This window comes from Camelina sativa, chromosome 5 (genome assembly GCF_030686135.1).
Source record: "Camelina sativa cultivar CO46 ecotype springtype chromosome 5, ASM3068613v1".
NCBI lineage: Eukaryota > Viridiplantae > Streptophyta > Magnoliopsida > Brassicales > Brassicaceae > Camelina > Camelina sativa.
The window spans coordinates 17408574-17432091 of NC_141884.1; the positions used below are offsets into that span (position 1 = coordinate 17408574).

Here is a 23518-nt window from a genome sequence, read left to right on the forward strand (position 1 = left end):
GTCCCCTCATGCTATATGAGACTGAACTCTCAGTTTGTATATGTGGAAAGAGACCTAAGAGAACTGAAACTGACTTCTAACCTAGGCTCTGACTCTCTTATTTTGACTTCTTTCCTTCTTTTCCCGTAGGATCTCCCAAGAAAAAGCCAATATCCTGAGAGTGATCTATAAATTCCCACGAAGGCCAATCAGCATCACTAAAACAAGAGCAAGTTGAGAGGAAGGTGTCAAGTGCAGACAATTCAGAGAAGATATCTCAACAATCTTTTGAAAGCGTTTAATAGGAAGGAATAGAAACTTGAATCTAAACCTTCTTTTCTATCTAAGGTCTCATCAGAAATTGTGAAAGTTCACTGAGTAAGCTATGTCAGGTCTGGTTATGCTAGCAACCACCAAGAATGCTAGCTACGATAGAGATGAGGATTAACAAAGTGGAACTTACAACAGCAGAGCAGACAAAGAGGACCCAGAAGTTACTATGGGAGAAGGGATAGGTTCTTTCCATGCCAGCCTTGACCAATAGATCAGTAATGTTTTGAGAAAGATAGAAGCAGAAGTTCTACTCACTTTTTGACCAAGATTGAGCCAGATACTTTATAGAAAAGATGGCATTTTTGATGCATACTATTCATCAATATGAAGAGGATTGGACCATGTGATTCTAAGATCATCAACATATACTAGAATGTACAGAGCATGACCACCGCTCAGAAAGAGAGAGAGAGAAAGAGACCGTAATGTCTGAGAGAAAGGAGAGATTGAAAACGGAAGCAAGCGGAGGGATAGGAGAAGAGAGAAGAGAGATTGTAGCGATTTACTGTATCTGAGTGCAACACAAACAATACTAAGACCAAGATCTTCCGACTTCTTTTTCCAATGTATCTTTGTTGAAGATGAATCTCAAACAACAAAACTAAGGGATATGGCATTCATTTTCAAATGAACTAACTAATACTGCTTCCAATCAACATATTTCGATTTCAAACCACGAATCCCCCCAACACAGCAATCCAAACTTGACACAACTGGAACCTCACATTCCAAACCCAAATTAGCATTCGAATAACCAGATTTATATATTTTCCCATCAGCTCAACATCAGAGGAATATTAAGGGAATAGTGAAGGGGATCTTATACCTGAAGCTGTTTCCAAGGAGATCCACGCCATGGACCAGTTTCCTGATATGTAGAGAAGACAATCCCCTGAAACCAAGTAATCCGCGAAGAGTCCTCAGTCTCTAGCAATTACTAACCGTTAGCAAAGAAAGAAACCTACTTGACTCAGCGGTTAGAGTATCGCTTTCATACGGCGAGAGTCATTGGTTCAAATCCAATAGTAGGTAACTGCTTTCCTTCTGTTGCTTGTCTGAGACTTTCCGCGTATATGATAGAACGATAGATTGAGACTCTATGTCCCTTTTTGATCCCTAACTAGGAATAGATGGGTGACTGTTAACCACGAGACTTCGCTCTTGATATACCGGCAAAAGTGAGCAATCCCATTTTCCTTCGTAAGAGTACATCAGGAATCACAAACTGTCTCTTGATATAGCGAGGATTTGATGCAACCCTATTTTCCTTCGTAAGAGGACAGTAGGAATCACAAACTGTCTCTTGATATACCGGCAAAAGAAAGAAACCCTATTTGAGCTCTACGGAGGACAGTAGGAATCCAAAACTTTCTCTTTATATAGATGGAAAAGTGCATTTTCTCTTCTCGTATCTCAGTAGCTAAGAGTTCTCATGGGACAATGGAACTCCATCCATCAACCGAGAAACACAACTTGCCTCAAAGCGCTTCTTTATTCAAAAATAATATATTATGAAATGAATCCACATACAAACGTGGGCAGGTCTGCTCATTATTTGTGTTCGTACATTTATTCATTATTGCAATACAAATAACACCTCCACTTTACTAGTGATGGAGGGGATTCGCGCCGGATGGAACAAGGCGTTTTGAACCGTATACTACTGTTGCTGGAATGAAACGCAGCCTCGGAACAGAATTATGCTGCTTGCTGGGCCCTGATGGTGGAACCGGCATTTTTGGGGGGAAGAAAGCGGCCCCCTTTTGCGGCAGAGTGGGCAGCATCGCTTTCCCTCGTGTAGCTATGATGCCATTCAGAAACAACACAAGAAAAAGAAAAAGCAGTATTTCGCGGATTCTTGCCATCACTGGAAAACAAATTGAGCTGTAGGCATCAAGGTAAGGGAACGAGATTATATACTGCTGCAGAAGCGGAATCGAGGGGGTTGGTTGGAAGGTAAGGATAGCGTGGATTGGCCGATTGGTTGGAAGGTAAGGATAGCATGATTGACTGGTTGCGGGTCCTTTGGATCATGGGCCACAGCTACTTGGGTAGAGACCGCTGAACATCATTTGGACAGGCCGAGGCTATATGGGCTGCGCGCCTTTTTATGGCTGTCATTTTCTGGGCTATTTGGATGGACTCAGATCCTTTCATGTAGGAGATAGATGGAAAGCAGCTCTCTAGCAACAAACAGTACGGAGGGAACAACTGACCTCGAACTGACCTAACACTGAAGACCTAACCTCGAAGCTGTCTGGGTCTTTGGTAGTCCAACTACTAAATCTATAGAGATGCCTTCCCAAGATCTCTTCGGTACGGGTATGGATACACTCCTCTTGGCACTTCTTCCAGTCGAGTTGCTAAAGCACCTCTCCTCTGCCAAGCTCTCGGTGGATTCGAACCACCAAACAAGCCACTTCCCCTTGAATGCTCTGATACCAGAACCAGTCTCTCTCTGGATCTAAACCTGTATTATCTGAGCATCGTATATATAATAGAATCATAAGCTGGATCTATTGTTTCACCAAAAAATGCAATTGCTCCGGGTCAACTTCTCCCCCCGCTGCTACTGGAGCTACTGGATATCGACCTAAGAGATTACAGTACAGGAGAGGCTGATACTTGACTAAATAGATCAAAAATGAGGGACTCACGGTAACATAGAAACTCTTTGGATTTTGGAAAGGAATCGATAAGCCAGAGGGGATTACTCCTCTCTGTGCTGGAATGTATGGGATTGATGGATGGACAACTTCTGGGAGTAAACTGGAATACCTGCTACCCACCATGGCAGATTTGACTAGCCAAAAAAGCAGGGGAGTTTTCCTTTCTTTTATAAGTGAATTCCTGAGTTGGTAGCTTCTAGTGTGCTGCTAAGGGCAAAGCTTTTCCTAGTTTGAAAACTAATCATACTCCCGCGACGAGATAGGTAGTTATGCTCAGCGGGGCCCGGCTATGTGATCAGATTTTCTTTGGCTATTGGGGCAGAGGACCGGATGTCGCCTTCTCTCATGTACTTGCTCAATAGAGTGAACAGGGGCATCACGGCTACTTTTTTTTTTCTTGTCTCATTCCACGAGTCCTCAAAAGGGGAGAAGAGGCAACTGCCGCAAAATGTACCACGCCCACGCCGAGGAACGCTAGTTAGTCGACTAAAAGGTCTGCAAGCCTCACTTCTGTTTGTTAGTAGAGATTCGATCTAATTGAAATATTCTATGACGGGATCCCCGGCTCATCGCAAGGCAGTTGCTTCAGCCGTCAATTTCCCTTTCCCAGTCCTCCTAAACCCCTTCTTCGCACTTCCGTCGTCTTCCTTAGCAACGCCTCCACTGCTCTGATAATAACTACAGTACTCATCTCCGCCGTAGAAGCTTGTTCCTCCGATGTTACTAGAGATTGGTGCTCGCCTTACACCAATAAACATCTCATCAGCCGATTTCCTCATAAATACAACAGAATCACCAGCGATTAGCTTCTTATTGTTCACGAACTTGCTCCATCCGGTGGTTAACAAGTGCCTCCTCGGTGTGGTTCGACTTGACGAAGAGCCTTTATGCCAACAACAACTGCTTTCGAAGCGGAGCTTTTGAGTGTTTTTTGGGCTGCTGAAAGTTTAAGCACCAACAGGTGAGAGTGGAATTTGAAACTGACTGTAGAGAGGTGGCGGAGGCAATCAACCACAGGTGTGGCCTTTGCATCGGAACCTCCTAAGTCAAATTGATAATTATCTGCCATTGAAGGTTGGTCTGTTACCGTCATTGAAAAAGAAGCGAACAGAGCGGCAACATTGCTCGGAGTGTCGCAAGAGACCGAAGGTACCAGTCCTATATATCTAGTGAGGAACCTCGGTGGTTGGCTGCTGTTCTATTGAATAAAGAGAGGAAACCCTTCGAGGTTGGCCCTAGAGTGAAGTTGTGAAGTTCTCAAACAGACCCTTCCAAAGGTTCGCCCGGTTCAACTTGAGTACTCCATTCGGAGTGATATATAAAGGCTAAAATCGTCAGCAGAATAGCGAGTTTTGAAGCCGGTTGAAGGGGCCTCTGAGACAAGGAAGCCTTGCTTGAAAGAGTCAACGGAGCAATGGATTATTTTCCGTTACTGATTTTATAATAAAGTCTGATGACCACAACAGGGCTTGTTGAATGGCAGGCTTGACTGGCAATGGAAAGGAGATGGCTCATCCATCTCAGATGATCCTCAATCAAAGACTCCTTATAGTGGTTCGCTTAAAAGATCTGTACTAAAAACATCCCTCCCTACCGAGAAATCACAAAAAAAGAGTACGCGAAAAAAGCACCTTTAGGTGCCAGGAGTGCGGCGTCCAGCCATGCTTCGAATCGAGTACCGGCACCGATGTCCTATTTCGTCTGATTCAACAAGCCTCCTATCCCGGACCAAAAGAAGTGGCTGGATAACCTTTCTTCCCTTCTACTTTTAGTAGTCGATGTTATACCGGTACTAAAGAGAAGTAATTGATAGTGTTCAACATCCCTATCAATGACTTCTAACGGTCAGTCTATAGCGCTTCTAGCCAGTCTGACTTAATAAAAGATCTTCCAGCCAAGCCTGTTTCAGTTGAAATAGAAGTCAGCCTTTCTCTGGTTTTATATATCCCTGTGACTGGTCTTACTAAGAGCAGCTACTGGGTTTGCTTACTACAGACCCTTCATTACATTACCACTTTATCGATAAAGGGATTGACTGCTCTAGCTACAACGGTCTCGCTCCTACTACTTTTACCTCTTATTACATAGGATAAACCGAGAAGACTACCGACAAACAGCAGGAATGAATGTGACCCACGGCTACAAACGAATGAATAGAGGGGTTTGGAACTAGAACCGTATCCCACTCAAGGCCCTAGAAAGGTAGGGCGATGCAGTAGGAACAGATTACTTGCTGCTTGATACTGAAGGAACTTAGTGTACTCATCCTCACATACAGATAGAGTTTTATGCTCAGTAGTGGTAAAAGGATTAGGAGGGGGAACATAGTCAGAAGTAGCTACATTCGCAAGGTCTACCAAATCTCAACAAGAATTCACTAGGCTTAACGCCCTCTTCACCGAATCACTATAGTGAGAACACTTCATCCTCATCCACTTCTCCACTGCCATAAAAAGAGAGCCTTAATCTCCTTCTCGGGCAGGCCATAACACCTTCTTTCCCTCAGCTAAACACTATATAAAGAGTCACTCCTCGAGGTAGGTCAGCGACTGGAAGAGTCGTTTGAAGGCGATCAGCAGTCGGTCTGATAAAGAAGTCTGTATGACCATCTCTGTCTGTTCCCCTCATCCCCCTATCATAACTCGGCAAAGCGTTAGTGCCTTTCCAGCTAGTCGTTCCAACAGGAATGCTTAAGATAACGAACCTTGACCAACTTGTTCAAAAACAGAGGTCGGCCTCTTCATCCTTCAAGCTTTGAGTGGACCGGGTAGCGTCAATCAGAGTGTGAATGAAAGGTCAAGGGAACAAGCAACGGATTGAACAACGTTAGCGAAAGCCGTTGCGCTAACGCGCATCCGTTTTCTTGCTCGTCTTCCTTGATCTTTTAATATGGAAGGAAGGCTAGAATCTTCTTTCCGCTTTCAAATCTTCCGATTTCGATGAGAATCAAAAAGATCAAAGCCTGCAGGGTCAGAATAATGGAATTAGACTAGTTAAGTTCAGTTAGCAATTCAATCAGCCTTAGCTAATAAAGCGAATATCCTTTCGCTTCAACCCAATCTTACTCGAAGAACTAGTTATGTTTGCCGGAAGTACGGTCAGTGTGAGGGGTAGTATAAGTGATCAAGGAGTGGTAACTCATATTACTGGAGGAAACTTTGCACAGAGTTTTCCATTACTATTAATGGGTGGCTCCGCGATTTCTTATGGGCACAAACATCCCAGGTAATTAAGTCTTATGGTTCTTCGTTATCTGTATATGGTCTTTTTTTCCTAGGTGCTCATTTTGTATGGGCTTTCAGTTTCATGTTTCTATTCAGCGGGCGTGGTTATTGGCAAGAACTTATTGAATCCATTGTTTGGGCTCATAATAAATGAAAAGTTGCTCCTGCTACTCAGCCTAGAGCCTTGAGCATTGTACAAGGACGTGCTGTAGGAGTAACCCATTACCTTCAGGGTGGAATTGCCACAACATGAGCGTTCTTCTTAGCAAGAATTATTGCAGTAGGATAATGGCTAGGAGGATTTGAAAGGCATTATGGCATTAAGATTTCCAAGGCTTAGCTCAGGGACTGCTGTCAGTCGCTTCCCCTCATCAACTAATTAATGAGAGCTTCCGTCGTCAGCTCGTTCTTGACAGATCCGATCGGGTGTTCATAATCTGGAGTAAAAGGATTCGAACCTTTGCATGCCGGTACCAAAAACCGGTGCCTTACCACTTGGCTATACTCCATACGGCCTCTGAGTTTTGGACGGTAAGGGGGGGGGAGAGGGGGAAGGGAAAAGCAGGGCGGGGTTGCGCGCGAGCCGTGCAAGAACGCGGGAATATAGCAAGTAAGCAGCAAGGTTCTTTAGGACCGACTACAACAAGCTCGCGACTCTCATAGAAAGAAAGGGTAAGCTCTCTGCTCTCTATTTGCTCGCAATGCTATACCTATCAAAGTTGGCGAACGCTTCTGTAACCTTAGACTCGTTACGCTCTTCGACTGAACTCGTTGGCTCCGCGTCCACCGAAAGTCGGTAACCTTCGTCACCGTCAGCATTTGGTACTCTCTCGATAGCTTCAATAGTTCACTAAAAGCCTTTGGTGTAATGAACCGCAAGCCCTTCTGAAAGAAAGAATAAGAGAAAGGCTTGGTTGCGGGAACCGACGGTGACGAAGCGGGCCGATGCGGCCGTTTCCCTTTGTAAGGTAGGCCTTTTGATAACTAATTAGAGTTGACATGAAATGGATCACGGGAAAAGACGTATCCGATGAATGAATGATTCAATCCTCCCACTCACACGGGTTCTTCTATTGAAGGGCTTCCTCTTCTTCTATGTGAGGTGGGGAAAGGTCAGAGCGGAACCTAGATAGAACGCGGAGCACCGGCCCCTTAGTCGATACAGTTACCATGCTTACCAGCTCTTACCATTGCCGCTTATAGATGGGAGGTAGGCGAAGGTAGCTTGCTTCTCTTCTCCTAGGCTACCTCCACTCCACATGGTTATTCGCGAAGAAAAGGCAGCGAGCGGTTCTTCGCTTAGTAGAGCTACCGGCCGGCGTACGACGACCGCTTCTTGTTCTCGCCCAGCCGCTTCTTTTGATTTGATTATTATTTGAAATCCTAGACTAAAGAAGAAGCTCCAGAATCCGCGCAGGGCAAAATCTGCAGCAGGAGAAGAAAGAGGGTCCAGGTCAATTTGATAATGAAGCGAAGGTCCCCCTTACTCCCTATTCCCTCTTAAAGCTTTATAAAGCTGGGCGGTTGGTTAAGAACTACTGACTGTAAACTATAGATAGCAGTTACAGTCACTCAATTGAAATGTTCGCCTTTGGAATGAAGATAGATGAGCAGGGGAGTTTTCACTCCTACGTGGTATTCTCTTCCAACAAGGGTTACGGCTAAAACACCGCTTACTTTTCAAAGACAAACTGCTCCTAAACCAAGCCTGAACACGTTTCCAGTTGTTGATCGACGCGTGTCGTGATCACCAGCATAGTCGGCGTCACAATAGCCAACTATCTTACACTGTTCTCCTTTCTTATACAGAAGACCATAGTCAAGTCTTCCTTTCATGTACCTCAATATTCGTCGAAAGTGAGGTTTCTTTGGATTTTGCATGAATCGACTAACCACTCCAACTGCATATGCGATGTAGGGCCTTGTCAGGGTTAGCGCTTGTGCTAAGCGATAAGAATTCGTTCTGGAATGCCGGCGCGGACTGAAGGATGATGTTTATTAGCTAGACAAATCCTTCATTCGAAAGACGACAATCAAAGCATCACGACTCGTGGAACATTCATTCCTAAAAGGTGTAAACCTGTGAGATCGGACAACCCGTAAAAGGAAGCCGCTAGGCATCAAGCCCTATTATCTTACACCTAGGGAGGGTGGCCGTTGTTGGGTTTTTCTCAATTAGAGTCGCAAGGAGTTTGCTGCTCGTTGGTAGTGGAATGCTGACTAACCGTCTCCGTCCCCCTATGATGAGAAAAAGCTTTCCGAGTGGACGAGGACCGATCTTCTCTTTCTTTAGTCTTGCTCGTCTTATGGCATTAGCCTTTGCGGATTCCTTAATCCGCGGGACAGCTGTCTCGGCACATGTCAATCCTTATGTCCCCAGCGAGCAGGTCAAGTTACTCTATGTTGCTGCTTGCCTTTATCTTCCAGTCTGCCAAGCAAGCTTGTTTATTCTATGTTATTGATAAATCGCTATTTCCCCCAAACCGCTAGTTTTCATACGACTCAGAACTTATAACGTTGTTCTGTCTCCAAACAGAGAGCTTGTAGGCCTTATTCTTTGGATAAAAGTAGCGACGAGCCGACTACTACGACCACATGCGCATCTAGCGCAGTGGCTTGTCACTTCGTACCTTGACCATCTTCCGAAGTTCTAAATAATCTACTGATCAAACGCTATAGGGGCGGACTGCTCTACATTCAGCCACGCCACAGTGACCCCCCGAAGCGATCTGCCTCATTGCAGGACGAAATCCGGCAGCCAATTGCTGGCTCTGAATAACCAGCCCAGCAAGAAGTTCAATTCTTCCATAACATAACGGGGCGGGGTTGCGCGCGAGCCGAGTGGCGTAGATGCACAAGAGTACTTCGCGCCACAACCATCTCTTTTTTATACGTTCTACGGACCGATGCCTGCTGCTTCATCTGGTAGAAAAGAATCATAGATATGCCGGTCATTAAAAGGAAGAACCACCATAAAAAGATTCCTCGTGTATCATCTGTAGCAAAACTATGAACGGGAGCTAGCAATCCGGACCGTATTGAAAAGGTTCCTGAGACACAGCATGGAAAAGTCACAATATTAAGAAACGAGGTCCAAGAATGAAGAAGGGGTAAAATTACAGAATGAATACGAGCTGTGGCTAATACCCGAGGCATAAAAGAAGCATTTTCTACGGGATCCCGAAACCACCAGCCACCCCGACCTAATTCATGATAAGCCCACCAACTTCCTGGCAAGATGCCTACGGTTAAAAACCACCAACATGTCAAGATCCAAATTCGAATTGGTTCCTGGTCCTGATCAGAGACCACTGTGTTCGCGCCGGCGGTCCAACAAAGAGGCGAAGTAGTGGTCTCTTTCTTTCCATTACGAACGACACGCTTCGCCTGCTCCCTCCCCGTGTCCACGTCGTCGAAGAAAGGGTCTTTTGCCCCGATTTACCGTCGTAGGGAGCACTCTTCTGAGCCCCACATGATTCGCCGAAGGATGAGATCTTGCCTATGCAGTAGGATTAAAAGGAAAGTTATCCGAACAGTGAGACCCGGGAAGACTACTACTTCTGTATTTTTTATAAATCAAAGGGCTACTTCCTGATTCATTCCACATTTCACATTCCCCTTGGGATTAGCAAAATAAAAATACCTTTTTCTCGTTATAGCTATCCTTTGCTTGTGTAATGACTCGAACTTTCTCATTTATGAAGACTTGAAATCGCATGCATAAGTGTTGGTCCATCAGAGCTTACAGTTGGAGATGCCGCAAAGCAAAGATCTGGACGAAATGAGAGTCCTTGTAAATGGGCAGAGCCGGGTGCTCTTATTTTACGACGGTAGAGACGATTGCTTCCATTACTGACCAGAAAGACACCAAATTCTCCTTTAGGTGCTTCAACTGCGGTATAGGTAGAAGAAGCTGGTACGGAAAAACCTTCTGTATAAAGTTCGAATCCCCAACTTGATTAACGGGCATTTTCGGGGACTAGCCCGCTTCTCCGACCAGAACGAATAAGATCAAAAAGGCCATCATTGGGGCAAACAATGCAATAGCTTCGGTTAGAGCAAAGCCCAAAATGGCATAACCAAATGATTGTTTAGCCAATGATGGATTTCGCGCCACAGAATGGATCAAAGAACTGAAGACGTTTCCAATACCGACAGCAGCTCCCGCTGAAGCAATTGTAGCAGCTCCGGCACCTATTGATTTTGCACCTTCTAACATCCTTTTCTCACACTTATTGCAATTCTTCTTTCTTCTCATACCCCAGAATAGGAAAAATACTAATATAATACCGATAGTAGTAATACTAAATAAAAATGTAAAATTTAATTCTTCTAGTGGTGTGGGGGCTTGCATAACTTGAACAAATTTAGAATAACACTTTGCTTCATATTCTCGAATAAAATTGATAGGGCCAGGAACGCCAAAATTTTGCAGATACCATTCATTCACTTTGGTAGATAGATTAAGGGATTCCCGAAAATAAATAACGTTCAGCTTATCGCCTAGTAGTTCCGCAGGAGTCTGGTCCAATTCTCGCTGGAGGTTCCGAATATATCCGGCCTGAATCACTCCCTCGTAAAAATCCCAGCGCATATTAACTAAGAAGTGATTCAACCGGGTTAACCTATCCATAATAATTGGATCCACCAATTCCTCTGAGAGAGCTACTGTACCCGAACAGTAGAAGGGGTGGGTAATTATGTTCTCGACTGAGATAGTAGGAAACATGTCGAGAACTGGCACTCCTGGCAGAACGTCGTTAGTTCCGGAATTCGTGGAACTGCAAAAAAGAAGATTCGGATTTTGTCGCATGATTAGATTAATTGATTTCAATTAAATGATTCCCTCCAGACAGCTTACGTCAAGCCTCTAGGAGTAACAACTATAAAAAGTTGTGGTTGTTGGTTGTTGACCAACAAAAACATGGGAGAAAACCAAGAACAGGAAGCATAGAGATTTCTTCTCTTATGAGATTGATAGTTTGATGGGGGGCCCGGCAGGCTAGCGATCAGAAACCTAAAATCAGACAATGATAGAGCGCCCGTACCCTACCTGAAGTAGCATCCCGCCGATCTTTCGAATAAACAAAAGGATCAACTAATACAAGGATTGAGAAATCTTGGCAACTCAACAGAAACGGGATTGAGGAAACTTGACTTTATTGAAATTCGAGCTGCGAACCCGATAAACACCTCAATAGGATCGCTAATACTACCACTTCTAGACTTGGCACAGACAACACTTCTTTTCTATATACTTAATTAAAGATGAAAGCAATGACTGATTGATCCAACACGCCAAGCCATACTTTTCATTCTTATTACTATATTTAATTTATCTAGGTGATCGACGGAACACGGAGAGGTGCTTTAGTCAGGACGAGGGGATTTAGACGGAACTGAGAGGAGAACCGAATGAATGCAAGTGCAAGAGTGGAAGATTGATCGGACTCTCTACGAAAGCTGTCCTTCTTCTCGCACAAACATATCCGACTCGTACGAAACAAAAGATTGAACCTTCACCCAAAACCGTACGAAGCGGAGTAGCAAAGATGACAGCACGCCAAGCAGCCGTACGAAAGAAAGTTGACAGATCAGGAGCGGAAAGACTCTACTGATGATTCCCAAGCCAGCTGTACAAAACATAGATTACAGATTAATCAGGATGGAACACGAAAGAAAGAATATACTAAAATGATGATTAGCACAAAGGCAGTGCTCGTACCGAAACAAATCTACAGCACTTTGACCAAGCATTACTCCTCCACTTTCTACTGATGATTAGCACAAAGGAGCAGTTTGGCATACAAAACTGATTAGCAGCACAAAGGATCAGGAGCAGAAGCAGGATGGAGTCTCAATATTGAAATGATTAGCACATTGATCACGGGATGGAGTCAAGTACGAAACTCCACACTTCGCACACGCTCTATGGAAACAAAAGCCCTCACACAACTGATCAGTAGCACATCACTCAAGTACAAAACTCATACTTTCACATTCTTCTTTATTTTAGTTATCGCATTATCGCAAAAGCACGAACGACTGATCAGCACAATCGTACACAGAAGCACTAATACACTTATGCCCCGAAGCAGGTCACAGGTCCGAAGCAGGACTCTCCCTCCCTTCCCCGACTGATAAAATGGACTTAATTACGAAAGAAAGAAAAAGAAATAAGATTCCCTACACAGGTGCAGTAACCATTGGAGCATTATCACTATCTGTACTGAACCATAATCCACTGACCAAGGAAAGAAAGATTACAGCACCAAGCCGTACGAAGCCAAGACGCTCTACGTCGATTAGTCAAGGTCAAGGTGCCGATGAATAAACAACACGCTCATACTCCGCCCTAAAACCCCTGTAAGCATACCGAAACCCCAACCTCGAGGAAAAGGTGCAAAGGTGCTTTATCAACAGGACGAGGAACATCTGAATGACATGGATCAGCAGCAGGCGCAGAGTGGAAGATTGATCAAGAGCCAGGAGCTGAAGAGTCTACTGATGAACACAAAGATTGATAAATAGCATTACTCGTATGAAAGAAACCCAAGCCAAAACAAAGGAAATAATAAGATTGATGGAACCAATCATTACTCCTCCACTTTCCCGTTTACTGAAATGGATTAGCACAAAGATAGCAGTATGCAAAGAATATACTGATTAGCAGCACAAAGATAGCACGATGGAGTAAACAACGCCAAGCCTACGCACAACAAGAAGGAACAGTGAAGCTGCCAAGCATCAGCATTACCATAAATGTGAGTTAATTACTGCAAGGAAAGAGAAGGAATAAAAGACAGGTCTTCAAAGGAACAATGATCGGACGAAGGTCTCGAAATGGCACAGTAACAAAGGAACAACTGTGCTGGACTCAGCACCTACCATAGGTCAACGTCTTTCGAAAAGAAGTCCTGGGGAAGATGTCTAGGCATAAGCAGCACCCGGTCATAAGTAAACAAATGTTGCTTAAGGAGCCAATACAACACAATCAGAGGACTACTTTACGCTTGAGAGGGCCGATCAGCTCATACCAACAAAACAAAGAAGATGGCAATGCTGTGGAGTAAACCGGCAGTAAGTAAATACCTGGGAAAGGCTCGGTAGCACACCGGAGGCAACAAAGAAAGAGAGGTGCATACGCTACTCCACCCCAAGTGAGCGGAATCCTCCTGTTAGAGCGAATCCACCCGTTAGAGCGAAGGAAGGAAGATAGAATAACGGCTTAATCCTCACACTATTGGTGCTTGGTACAACACAGTAATGTCCTCAATGTCTATAAATGGCACAATAAACATGATACCTCGGATGAAGGACAGTCTCGAAATGGCACAGTAAACTTGGACGAATAAAAGAATTGTAATTGAAAAGGCTACACTTCCTCGAATAAAAAGGACTTTATCGACACAGTAAACTCAACAAAACACTAGGAGACAATGGGCACAAGGAACCAAGACAAGACACTGGTAACAGGAACAAGGCACTGATCGGTGCCGCTCCTTAAACAACAGCTTCTTCTCAGCAGTGAATGGTAGTAGTCCGAAGTAGCAACAGTCGACTGTAAGGAAGAAGAAGCATACCAGATACCGGTCAATCAACAGCCAATAAGTCGTCAATCTTCGAGACAAACAAACCAAGCTTCGAAGCTGAGGAAGCAGTGCACAGGGCAGGAATGCCGATAAGCAAGGGAATCTTCAATGGATACCGATCAGTCCTATCTTCTCAATCTAAAGTGCAATTAGCACAATAACAAAAGAAAGAAACATCGCACATCCCTTGGCTTCGGATCAGAAAGATAGGTGCTTTAGCAACTCGACCAAGAGGAGAGGAAGAGACGGACGATCGGACAAAGGAAAAGTGCTGGACTCAGAAGAAGACTCGACTAATCAAAACACTTGGAAACAGCTCGTACAAAACAAAGAGGCACTTGGAAGGGACCACCGGTCTATGCCTCTCCTTATAGAGTTTCTACGAACCTTGGTTATCGGTCATAGCTATTGTTCATTGGTAATCGGATAGCTGGTAAAGAGCTGATAAAGGGAACGGGGAACAGCAACAAAAGACCAAGGGTCACTGGGCCAACGGAGTAGTCCCTTGAGGGTAATGGTTCAAAGAAAAGAATAAAGGAAGCGGCTGTACTTACCGAGTCGAGCAAACAAAGATGTGCTGGGTAGTCAACTCTTCCATATCAGAAGGAACCGATCAAAGCATCGGAAGAATAGGATTCTAGATGACCTGTCCTTCTACTGCTCTGCTCGTTCGGCTGCTTATCTTGCGGATTCTGATTCAATTAGATCAAGGATTGCCAAGCAAAGCAGCACCAACCTAGCTCTACTCTAGCTAATCAATCATGGCCTACTTCTAACTGTAAATGTGATCACTAGCATCACAAAAACAACAGAAGCGGTATCGAAATAAGCACCTGTCCCAACTCAAGCCTGATATCCCTGGCACAACAGAGTTTGAGACTTCGCCGGATAAGCCCGATATTGAGCCTATCTGACTGAGCCTTAGCCAGAGATGAAGGGCTTGGCACCACCCTAACGCAGTAAATGAAGCGATATCCCTTGAGCGAAAGCTTTATTTTGGGCATCTACAGGAGAAGTCGCTGTGAGGATGAAAAGTGTGTGAAAGGGAAAAAGATGTTCACAGGGGCCTTCCAAATCAATAAAGACCAGAGCATACTTTATTGGATGTAACAACGAAGGAGGTGCGGAATCACTAGTCGCGCTAACATGATAATCGGGTTATCACGGAAGGTATGAATCCTTTTTAGCCTTCGAGTCTTTTGAGTCTTCTACGCTTTCTAAATCTTATAAGTAGGTTATGAGGTTGTAGGTCTATCCGCCCTATCGCTTATTCTAGAGGTTCCATTTCCTTGTCCCTTGAGTTCAGCCACTTGAGGTTAGAATATGCTCGACTAAAAGGTACGTAGTCGCTCGAGCTCAATTATATGTTCGTCAAATTTGTGAAAAGTGTCAACTAATCGGGACGAATTCTAGTAATTTGTTCCGCATAAACAAAGACAAGGATAATCTTTCTAAAGGAAATAAAGTAAAGGAAAAGGCACTTCCAAAGAGCTGGCAAAAAAAGGGAGCAATTCCAAAGGGTAGAACCTTAGGTTACCCGCAGGTCATAAGCTGGTAACCAGTGGAAGAGCAAGAACTGAAGGCTTACGAACTACTGAAGTGAACCTAAAGCACCAGCAAAGGAAAGTGATTCTCAAGTTCTTCCCACAGCGAAGAGCATTGCTTAACCGTAGTAAGAACTAGATTATTCATCCAACTAAGACCGATTTCACTTATACACGAAGGAAATGGGAACTAGGCTTCAAAGGCAGACTTGGACAGGAAGTCGAGCTAGCTAACCTTTTCACATGAAATGAAATGTTCGCATTTCAAACTTGCCTCTTCACCCTATTCGCTTAGTCAGGTATTCCCGCCGCGGAGGGTAGCCTCCTTTGCCGCTCTATCAATTGTTATTCTCTTTTTTAGGGTAAAGCTCTAGATTGTATATGGTTATCTATGGACTTCACTCGGGACCTCACTCGCCCAGCCGTTAGCGCAATAGTAGTCTCAAGTCTTTCCTTTATCACTAGTGGATACCTGGGTAAACTATAGACAGGCTAGCTCGCGCCGAGAAAAGAGCCATACAATGAATAAGGTAAGCACCCGGAGCTTTTCCTCGAAGTCAGGTTAATCTGTTGGGCGGCTTTCAATTGACCTTAGGTATCCCCTGAGCTATAAAGCAAGGAGAGCATAACTAAGCCAAAGCTTCGGGTGCGCATCATCAGGAGTTCCATCTCCGTCTCCACAAAGGTTCTCTTGAAAGACATCCTATGGCATTAGTAGATTCAAAGCAGAACAACTCATCGGTAGCCTATCTGCCCACTTAGCTTAGGCGCACAGCGTGCCATCATACATACCTACCTTTTCCTCTTCCACCTTTCAGTCTGGTGAGTTGCACCACAAGGGAAATTGAAGTAGCTTTTTCAATATAGCTGGATGAATTCTTTCTATTGGCATTGTCCAACAGTTGTTAGTTGCATTCTTGGTGGAAGTCTAAAGAGCCAGGGATTCTACTTTACTTTTCAGTTGCTTATCCAGGCTTGGTGGTAAGGGAATGGGTTAAGCCAGCTCGTGACAAAAGTACCTCTCGGTCTTCTGGTCGAGACCGATCCAGGAACCCTACCCTTGCTTATCGATTTTGAGAAAAATACGTATATAATCAGAAGGCTGCTTAGAGGAGTGATCTAGCTCTCTAACCTCTAACTATCACTAAACTAAACAAAGTGGAATTAAATAAGAGAAAGAGATTCATTGGATAAGTTGAGAACAAAGTGGTTCACAGGTAGCTCAGCTGGTTAGAGCAAAGGACTGTAAATCCTTTTTGTGTCAGTGGTTCGAATCCACAACCACTTCTATTTGAAGCGTTCCTCGGACGATAGTAAAAACAATAAATGCTCGAGTTACTAAATACCCTACCCCTCTCTGATAAGGTAATAAACGAAAGAATCTCAAATTTATGAAAAATCTAGTTCGATGGCTGTTCTCCACAAATCACAAGGATATAGGAACTCTCTATTTTATTTTCGGTGCCATTGCTGGAGTGATGGGCACATGCTTCTCAGTACTGATTCGTATGGAATTAGCACGACCCGGCGATCAAATTCTTGGTGGGAATCATCAACTTTATAATGTTTTAATAACAGCTCATGCTTTTTTAATGATCTTTTTTATGGTTATGCCGGCGATGATAGGTGGATTTGGTAATTGGTTTGTTCCGATTCTGATAGGTGCACCTGACATGGCATTTCCGCGAGTCAAAAATCTTCTATTATGGTTCTTGCCCCCGGCTCTAATAATCCTGTTTTTAGCAGGACTTCCCGTATTAATCCCGAGCTTGGGAAATTTCTGTTCAACCTGTCTTGAACGGTTACCCCTGGCTCTGGGCTATCGAGCACTATGTTTTCTTTTTTTAAAGATGGGGTGCTCCGGCGGTCTGGCCCTCGCTGTTAGTATTATTTTAGGGGCGGCCGCTAGAACAAGCATCGACTGCTACATGATGGCCCCCTCGGAGTCCTCCAGTGATAATCGGGCGGCTGCCTTGTCTGAGTGGTTGACGTATACGTCCGATATGGTCGAAGATTCGACCAGTTCCGGGCCTAGCTCGTCGGTCAATCAACCGATTCCGGAGGAGCAGGCTTGGGAACGGGAGGCAAGGGCGCACCAACACGCCCGCGTCTCTGCGGAGATCGAAAGTATTATGGCCGCCTGCGAGAATGAGGAGGCCGCCATGATACGAAAAGCCCACATCCTCTTGCATCAACGTGGGATAACTCTCGAGGATGCAGAGGATGTCAAGCGTGCTCTCCAGTTGGCTCTCCATGACGACTGGGAGCACGATATCGATGACCGTAAGGGGCATTTCACCATGCTCAGGCGCAACTTCGGAACAACTCGCTGTGAAAGATGGAATCCTTTCATTGATGAGCTCCGGGGTTTGGGCAACCAGCAGGTGAATGCCCGGCATTACGTCGATTAAAATGGAGGCATACCGTGGTGGGATCTTCGACTGGGGTGAAGTCGTAACAAGGTAGCCGTAGGGGAATCTGTAGCTGGATTAAATTTTTATATAGAAAGATCAGTTAGCAAAGACTGGAGAGGCCCCCGGTCGAGATTAAGTAGGTCTCCTCTACTGGGAGACTGAGGAGAATGGGAGTGAGTGGGTTGAGGGTGGCATGCTCCCCAGGGCCCTCTTTTTTTAGATAGATAGGGTAATGCATTTCAGTATGAATTGAATCTAGCAGTGTAAACCTGAGATTTGCAAGAGTTGGCCTTATAATTACATGTGTACAGGTCTAGGAACCATACACCCTAGAAAGAAAGGGATATCGCCGAGACAGGACGAATTCCTCAATTGAGACAGCTACTCTTTCCTGCAGAAGTAGGATTCGCCGGATTCACAGCTGGATGGAAGACAGATCGATTTACCGCTGTACGATGGTCAGAACCAGAGGTATGGATCTTCAGAGTAGAGAGGTCTTTCTCAGTTAACCAAACTCCAGAGACGATTACAGCTAGCTTTGGCTTTCTGATTGGGAAATCATGGAATTCCTAGCTTTGGCTTGTATGTCGGATTGTGCGGTCACTTGGTTGAGGATTACACAGTGAAAGTAGGACAAACTAAAGGTGCGATTCAAACCTACTCGTGAAGGAACAGTAGTGGGTCAGATGCGTGGAGGAACAATAGTGGGTCGGATGTTGAGATTGTTTACAGAGTTCCGTGAGCAAATAGTTATCCGTTCCATCGATTGGAGGATAGAGAGGTGTTGAACCAAGAAGACCTGTGTCGTTACCGATGATAACTTCTTTCGATAAAGAGCTTGCGTGATTAGTAAGGTACGAATTGATGACATCGCAGCGATTGGGGGGAGTTGGATAAAGGAGCTTGCAGCACACCGGACGAACTCGGCACCGATGTTGAACAATTCCAGCTCAGAGCATCCAGAGGAAACTCCAAAGCAGTCCGAGAGTATGGAATCGAAAGACTGGGCTTTCACTTTAGAGTTCCGTTCTGGCACCTAAGCCTCATTTCAGAGTTCAGTTACCGATACTCCATCAGCTATAGTACCTCCTCCGAGTCTCCATCCACTGTGCTGTCTAAGGATCCCTCTGTGCTGTTCAAGGAATGAAGCAGCCATGGCGGTTGTGTGGGCTGCTGAGTGTACTCCTACGTACGTACGATACTATCGATATGCGTGAGGAACTAATTCGTGGGAGAAATCTCTTATTCCGAGATGTCAAAAGCCAAGGAGTCGAGTTCCCCACTACAGCGGAGATACGGGTGAATGATGAAATCCGAGTTGAGGAATTCCTCGAGGAAGCAAAGCTGTAAGCGGGTAAGGGAGGAAGTAGTCAGCGGGTAAGGAAAAGGTCAATCGATAGGATCGGGATCTCAGAAACGAAAGAACTATCCCGTCTTGCCGACTTAATAGCACGGCATTGTAAAGCAAGGCTTGAACACTCACACAGGTATACACCATAGATAGGACTTCCCAGACCTCTCGGTACACACGATAGATGGGAGTGGGCCTTCCCTTCCGTCAATTAGAGATGTTCAGACGGAGAGATAACGGAGACGAGTGGGATAAACGATTCCCTCCCCTGAGAGTGAGAGCCCAGAGTCAACGAATCAAAAAGGGAGGAGAAGGAGATATCGGAGACGAGATACCAATTGACCGAGCTGACGATGATACCGAGCGTACTCGACACAGGATTCCTTAATGGAGCTCACAGGATTCCTTATTTCTCATGCGCATACACCAATAAGAGGAGAGCGGTATAGACGCAACAGAGACCTTCAACCATCTCTTCCCTCATCACTAAATTCTCTAAGGGGAGAAAGGCTCAATCATAGACGAGACGGGGCTGTTCCTTTCTTTGAGAATGACTAGGGGTTAGAGGAGGAGCTTGCGGGTCGTCTACCTTAGGGCTAGCGCTCTAGTCTATGCCTTTCGACTTGGCTGTTGGGGAATGGCTTACGGGTCCAATATATCAGAGGGATATGGAAAGTCAAAGAAACTTGGTCACTACCCTGGCGCAAAGTGACCTTGCCACCACCTCCTATACCATCTCCACGCCGATGCGGATAAAGAATGAACAGATCGAAGACAGATCAGAAACGGATCTTGCGAAGAAGCCACTTCAGGGCGAACATAGATAGAAGATCCGATCGGAGACACTGTAATGAAGAAACCACTCCTCAATGGAGAAAGGATTCCTCGGCCATGCCATGTCCCGTTTCCCCTAAGGTCTCCTACGCAGGCATCGGAAATGGGATCTCCCCTTCCACGACTGAAGCATCTCGATTTGCTATACCACCATTTGCACCTGCTGATCAAGCCAGGTAGCATACATTGGGAAGCTGTGGCTACTTGACTCAACTCGGGGTAGGCTGTGGTTGTCGAGTCTGCTTCTTCTCTATCTAATTCTTTGATTTGTCTGTTAACAAAGGCAAGCACTCTGTCTTTGCCCTAGCGTCGTAGCGTTCATTCTCCTTTGTCGCAGCTTTCATTCTCCTTCGGGGATTCTGGGATGAAGCAGCTAACCTTCCAGCCATTTCTTTACCCTTCTATACCCAGCCCCATTTCTAGTTCTCTCTCTTCCGAACCCCTTCTTTACCCAACCCTAGTTCTAGTTCTCTTTCACAACCTAAGCTGACTCTCTCACCTGAGCCTAGTTCTCTTCCGAATGGCACGCAAAAGGTGGTTGTTGGGGCGCGCGGAGCCTATCGCATATAACGGGTACGGATACTATCGCATAGGTAAGGATCAAAGAATACCCATTGCCATCCAGACAAAAGAAGAGGGAGCAGGAGTGTGCTTTGCTTCGCTAGGAAAGAAAACAGACCATTGCCACTGATCCGAGGAAGCGGGAGGGGGAAGAAGACCATTGCCACTTATCCGAAGAGGGAGGAAACTCTTCTCTTGCTGCTTCTTTCTAAGGAATCGGAAGAGTTCGAAGTGCGGATCCAATTCATTCGTACAATGCTAGGAGACTTTTCATGTCATTCCCATTTAGGTGCGAATGCGGCTACCATTTCCAAGTCTATCATTTCGGAATCCCAGTATTAGCCCTCCTACGACTCCAACCTTCCTACAACTGCAATATAGACGGAAAGGAATCCGAACCAGCGGGCACAGGCAAGGAATCCCAGGCCGAACTAGACGCCAGACTCCCCCATCTGCTATCCTCTCCGTTGAGTCATTTATACCTCTCCTTTTAGTGGAGTTCTGCTTTTAGTGGAGTTCTGCTTTTAGTCGAGTTCTGCTTTTAGTCGAGTTCTGCTCCCCTCGAGTAAGACCAAACGTCAGACGGATGGAGATATGGTAGTCCCACAGATAAAGATAAGACGCTTCATTCGGAGCTACATCAGAGTTCAGTGCGAAGGTTTCTCCTCGACTCCGGTTTGACGGAGGTATGAGTCTCGTTGCTACTTCGGACCTCTCGTCTATTCTTTGGTTACTTTCTTTTTGGATCATTCAGTAGCTCAGACGAGCGGAAAGAAAACAGAGCGGAAAGAAAGCAGCACAGCACAGAGGTCTCAGTCCCCCGGAAATGGAATTGGAGTCAAGGGCACCTTTATCGTTACCCAATTGTCAGGAAGAAAGCAGCTTCAAAGGACGCAGTGGAGTGGGCAGGCATTTAATCGAGAAAGAAGGCTCTTGAGTAAACAGAGTCATTATATGAGACTTCTGTCGGAGTGCTGTGGAAAGACTTTCGTCCGCATAAGCAAAGATGATTGCTGCTCAAGACTGGGAGGCAAGTAAGGGAGAAAGAGAGAAGGTTGCTGCGCTAGGAGAGTGTTGAAGCTATAGATTGATTTAGTAGAGACTAGGAGTCTCTAACTTACTGTGCTTTGGCCGAGGGTGAAGTCGAAAGATATATCAGAGGGCTGCCCTTTCTTCTTAGAGACCGAGTCAAATAAAGCTCCTCCAAACTGACCTGATCTATTGTTTGAGTCTAACCGAGAAGTCTCATCGCTTTGAGCCTGGTTTAGGCGCATACGCCCATAGAGTAGCCCAGCCCGACCAATCATCAGTGTACGTGGTCCAAGGAAATCAAGGCTTTATGGCCAATGAAGAGGTGGGCTATGAAGGAATGGAAAAGCAGGGTTGTGCTTGTGCTGCATAACTTACTTCTACATTCCTCAGATTACCCAGGAGTGTGCTGGAATGAGAAAGTGAAGTATTCCTTGGGCGAAAAATAGTCAACTCTTACTTTGCTTGGGTAGGGCTTTGCAACACACCGATATCCCTTACTTTCTAGGGTGTATGGTTCTTAGACCTATAATTAGAAGGCCAACTTTTCCTTGACGAATCTATGCTCTGTAATGGTCTGACCTGAGGAATTGTGCTATCGATGGATGAAAGACCCTAGTTTTTGCTAACACGTGCTGAACAGAAGGCCCTAGTTTGTTCCTAACACAGGTGTGCTGAACTCACAAGACCCTTTGTTTGTTGCTAAACAGGCTTAGCTTTTGCCTTGGTTTTAGCTAGGAATGAAAGGCCCTTCTTTTGAAAAGAGGCTTAGCTTTATTCCGGTGAAGCTGGTTGGCAATAAACTAGCAGCTAGGGCCGAAGGCGCCTTACTTGAATTCCCTTGTTTAGATTGGATGAATGGCTGATCGATCGGTAATTCGGGGGTTAAGTAATATGAAAATGAATTGAGTGGTTTTCCTTTGATTGATCTTCTGCTTTGACATTTCTCCTCGACATTTCTCCTGGGATTTGATTGATGGATCCATCGAGGTAATGAATTGAGTTGATTGGCTTTTCAGCCACACTCCGACCCTTCCATTGACCAGGAGCAGTACAGGTAATCCGAGGAATGCCTCATCCGATGATTGGTCCTTGGTTGACTAGCTACTCCTCTGCTTGAAGCACACTCTTCTGCTTTTTCAGCACACTCCTGCTTTGATCTGAACTTTTAGCTTCTGATCGAACATGGAGTGGCATTACTAGTCAAAGCAGTATGCTAGGAAGCGGTCATACCTCCCACCCAATATGCCCATCTTTTTTTTACCCCTACATTCCCAGGATTAATCCCTGAAAAGTGGTGGGAAATCCTACTACCCTTTCTGTTTCATGGGTATTACCACCTGAAAAGTTTCCTATCTCTCGATTGGCAGTAAGCTACTTTTGAGGGTTTTTTCTAGACCCCACCTAAAATCCGCTAGTTTGCTACTCTCCTGTTTGGGATGAGAAGTAGTTTTAGACCTAGTGGAGAAGGTAGTCGCCTGTAAGGAGAACGAATTTGTCCAATCCACCGAATACTGTCCTTTCCCCTGGCAAGCTCTCTAAGCAAGCTGTTTTCTAGAAAAACTTTATATTTATATAGATGGAAATTCTCTTCGCCTTCTGATTATATACCTATTTTGATACGCTATCGATAAGCCTGGTTTGTCTGTCTCTTCTTTTGAAACGAGATTTCACTCTTTCTTTTTTGAGAACTCTTGTTTAGCTCTCATTCTTTCTTCTGGTACCCTTTGTCCAACTGAACAAAGACGGATAACTGAGTACTCGGGAATAGGTTGCATTAAGGGAACAGGTAGGCTAAAGCCGGCTTCTCCCTGTGCTTAGGGTTTATTGCAGCTATCCCCTCACAGAAGTAGCTAGCAGCTGAGCTCTAATCTCTAGGTTAGTCGACTTCGTCTCTCTCTCCGTAGTGATGACGGTTCGCCACACCAGGCATCCCCTTGAAGTTCTTGCCACAACAAGGCATGCATTTCTTCCGTATGAGTGGTAAC

At 45.1% G+C, this 23518-nt stretch overlaps 2 protein-coding genes and 1 pseudogene across 4 annotated transcripts; 1 reads left to right on the top strand and 2 right to left on the bottom strand.

Annotated features, from left to right (window-relative positions):
* Nucleotides 1-6714: 6714 nt before the first annotated feature.
* LOC147943869 (cytochrome c biogenesis CcmF N-terminal-like mitochondrial protein 2) lies at nucleotides 6715-9573 on the bottom strand (annotated as a pseudogene). The gene is made up of 2 exons (XR_015557062.1): nucleotides 9515-9573; nucleotides 6715-9408 (listed from the first exon to the last, which is right to left on the bottom strand). The product of XR_015557062.1 is annotated as a cytochrome c biogenesis CcmF N-terminal-like mitochondrial protein 2 (transcript).
* A 3287-nt stretch (nucleotides 9574-12860) lies between these two features.
* LOC147943870 (uncharacterized) lies at nucleotides 12861-21808 on the bottom strand. Of its 2 annotated transcripts, none has more exons than XM_087450177.1 (7): nucleotides 21623-21808; nucleotides 14631-14801; nucleotides 14444-14479; nucleotides 14005-14068; nucleotides 13298-13339; nucleotides 13026-13089; nucleotides 12861-12914 (listed from the first exon to the last, which is right to left on the bottom strand). In XM_087450177.1, exons 1-7 carry the CDS (start codon nucleotides 21806-21808, stop codon nucleotides 12872-12874), a joined length of 606 nt encoding a protein of 201 aa, XP_087306303.1. In that variant the 3' UTR covers nucleotides 12861-12871. The 2 variants fall into 2 exon arrangements, with proteins under 2 accessions (XP_087306303.1, XP_087306302.1); XM_087450176.1 differs by lacking the exon at nucleotides 13026-13089 and adding an exon at nucleotides 13094-13122 and having other exon boundaries at nucleotides 13212-13339.
* On the top strand, nucleotides 16733-18041 carry LOC147943871 (uncharacterized). The gene has a single exon (XM_087450175.1). The coding sequence runs from the start codon at nucleotides 16733-16735 to the stop codon at nucleotides 17750-17752; it is 1020 nt and encodes a 339-aa protein (XP_087306301.1). The 3' UTR covers nucleotides 17753-18041.
* Nucleotides 21809-23518: the final 1710 nt, after the last annotated feature.

Bases quoted from the DNA above. Each gene is read 5' to 3' on its own strand.
- LOC147943871 (XM_087450175.1), top strand. From the start codon at position 16,733: ATGAAAAATCTAGTTCGATGGCTGTTCTCCACAAATCACAAGGATATA.
- LOC147943870 (XM_087450176.1), bottom strand. From the start codon at position 21,808: ATGATTGGTCGGGCTGGGCTACTCTATGGGCGTATGCGCCTAAACCAG. The intron at 14,069-14,443 runs GTCATCTAGAAT...TTCTGAGTCCAG, and splicing joins GCAGAGCAGTAGAAGGACAG to CACTTTTCCTTTGTCCGATC. The intron at 13,340-14,004 runs TCTTTCTGATCC...CGTATGCACCTC, and splicing joins TCGAGTTGCTAAAGCACCTA to TCTTTCTTTGTTGCCTCCGG.